At 43.4% G+C, this 2,248-nt stretch overlaps 1 protein-coding gene across 1 annotated transcript; it reads right to left on the bottom strand.

The window, feature by feature from the left end:
* Positions 1–252: 252 nt before the first annotated feature.
* On the bottom strand, positions 253–1,794 carry LOC121836418 (putative nuclease HARBI1). Its single transcript, XM_042291308.1, has 2 exons — positions 1,517–1,794; positions 253–773 (listed from the first exon to the last, which is right to left on the bottom strand). The coding sequence occupies exons 1-2, from the start codon at positions 1,741–1,743 to the stop codon at positions 470–472; spliced, it is 531 nt and encodes a 176-aa protein (XP_042147242.1). The 5' UTR covers positions 1,744–1,794; the 3' UTR covers positions 253–469.
* Between the last annotated feature and the right edge of the window lie 454 nt (positions 1,795–2,248).

Below are 2,248 nucleotides of genomic sequence, written 5' to 3'. Positions count from 1 at the left end.
GCAAAACAAGCGGACGACACATAAAGAATTTGAAAAGTTACGCGTCACACGTGATATTCCCATCGCTCGAAAAGCTGAAGCAACATTCTGACTAACACGACTTGAAAAGGAAAGATTGCTATGAAAATAAACGCCGAGGTCACATACTTGTTCAACCGATCGAATAGTACAATTGCCAAGTATGTACGAGTAAGAAATGTATTTGCGTTTTCTACACACAGTGAGTACATTGGTTTTAACTGGGTTAGCAAGTAAAAAATTTTCAGAACACCGTTCAGAAATGCGTAATATTTCATCCTGTAAAAAAACACAGTCATCTTGTGATTGAATTTTCGTAAAAAGTTTGATGTCATCCGCATATAAAAGCATCCACATTGTTTACGCACAAGTTTCGATCATTGATAAATACAAGAAAAAGAAGTGGCCATAGGTTTGATCCTTGGAGGACACCGAAAGAGGGTGCAAGAACTTAAGTAAAGTGCCTAGCAATAATTGTGTTTCTCACGTTCGTTCCTGTGTCGGCTGGAAGCCGCGGCAACGGTGGCAAGGGCCTTCTGCGCCGGGGCTTTGGCAGTGGGGGCAGGGGCACGGCTGGCGGACAAGGGTCCAACAGTTGCCGTCCCAGGTTGTGGAGAGCTGCGCAGGCCGTGATGATGCCTGCAGATCGCGCGGGCTTGTGCTGAAGCCTCATGTCGAGGCATGGAAAGCGCCGCTTCCAAACCCCGAATGCCCTCTCGATGCTGTTTCGAGTTTTGATATGGGCCTTGTTGTACCTGCATAGAAAATTTCGTTTTGTGTATAGGCAAGTTCCCCAACTTGGTGAAAATAGTCTTGTATTCTCAGGTTCCTTTTGTGTTGTGATAAAACAGACGAAACTTGGCCATACATAAAAGTGCAAATTCCAAATTGAGCTTAAAGATGCAATGTTTGTGACTCCTGTAGCATGTGTTCCTTTTTTGTCCCGTTATGCCTTCCTTGCCTTATTACTCTTGCTTGTCAGTGCATAGTCGCAGATTTTAACTTCTGGAATGCTGCTTATGGTTCAGCACTTGTGTTAGCTCGTCGAAATAAAAGTTCAGATTGTGTATAAGAATTTACCATGTAAGAATTTACCACGATAGGAATTAACAGCTTGAAAAACGAAGACAACAGAAGGAACACACACACACACAACAGGACAAGTGCTGTACTGGCAACTCTTGTGTTCCTTCCAGTTGTCTTCATTTCCTGTGCGGTTAATTCCCATCACATTCTATTTTTAGAAGCTTGCAGTAGCTTTTAGCTGGAGTCGAGAGTGGAATGAAGCAAAGTATAGCCTGCTTATGCATGATTGATGAGAGCATGTAGGAATCACGACATTGGACTCCCGATCTGCATACTCACAAGTGCATCGTCACCTCCGTCATCAGCTTTGTATGACAATGCCAACTTATAAGCACTAAAACTGTTTACGCATAAATAAGCTGTGCAATCCTGACACCTATTTTTCTGCTGGGGTATAGTGCGAACAGCTTACCTGTCATGAGGGCTGCCTGCCTTGCCTGGATCTGCAAAGGGGGTCATCAAATACGGTGTGCAGGCATAGCCCATGTCCCCAAGGAGCACCCCGGTCATCACTGCTTCCTCGTAGAGGACCTTGGCTCGACAGTTATCAAAAATCCTACTGTCATGGACGGAGCCAGGCCAGCTTGCGACGACGTCGAAGAACTGGAGCTCGGGTCCTGTGATGGCCTGTAGATGCATATACACATTGGGAATAAATGTGGAGTTCAGTTTTTTCTTGAAATGAGTCACATCTTGACACCGAAGTTTGGAACTCTCTTCTTACCTAAATTATGGCTTGTCTAAAAATCTAAAATATTGATGCATTAAATAGAAATATTAAGCACTTTGCAGACATTTCCCCTTTCGATATGGATATGCAAAATAAACTACTCAGTGGAAGTTAGTTAACAGTTAAGCCTGGGTGTGTTTAGTTCGCTAAAAAAATCAAGTGAGTGCTTCCCTGCGTCAACACTCCTTTCATAGCAGCATCTTTGAAAAGTATGATTAATGACGCGGGACATATATACGTTTCTTGCGAGCACATAAAAATTAAAAAAAAAGAAAAAAATATATATATAGAGATCTATGAAGGGAAATTAGCGCACATCGCAAAACTTCTCGAGTCGCTCTTACCTGCACGTTGATAGAGAAGTACCCTTTCCGGTTACGGAATACTTCAGCGTCGTCGCCGCCGGGGCTCTTT

The sequence above is a fragment of the Ixodes scapularis genome, unplaced genomic scaffold, assembly GCF_016920785.2.
Source record: "Ixodes scapularis isolate PalLabHiFi unplaced genomic scaffold, ASM1692078v2 PGA_scaffold2__306_contigs__length_199485367, whole genome shotgun sequence".
Classification (NCBI taxonomy): domain Eukaryota; kingdom Metazoa; phylum Arthropoda; class Arachnida; order Ixodida; family Ixodidae; genus Ixodes; species Ixodes scapularis.
The sequence above is the reverse complement of the archived record's forward strand: the minus strand, read 5'-3'. Positions and strand labels throughout refer to the sequence as shown.

What these genes read in the sequence shown, in the direction of transcription:
- LOC121836418 (XM_042291308.1), bottom strand. Translation starts at nt 1,743, where the DNA reads ATGCATCTACAGGCCATCACAGGACCCGAGCTCCAGTTCTTCGACGTC. An exon ending in GCAGGCAGCCCTCATGACAG is followed by an intron (nt 774 to 1,516) that starts GTAAGCTGTTCG and finishes TTTTCTATGCAG; the next exon opens with GTACAACAAGGCCCATATCA.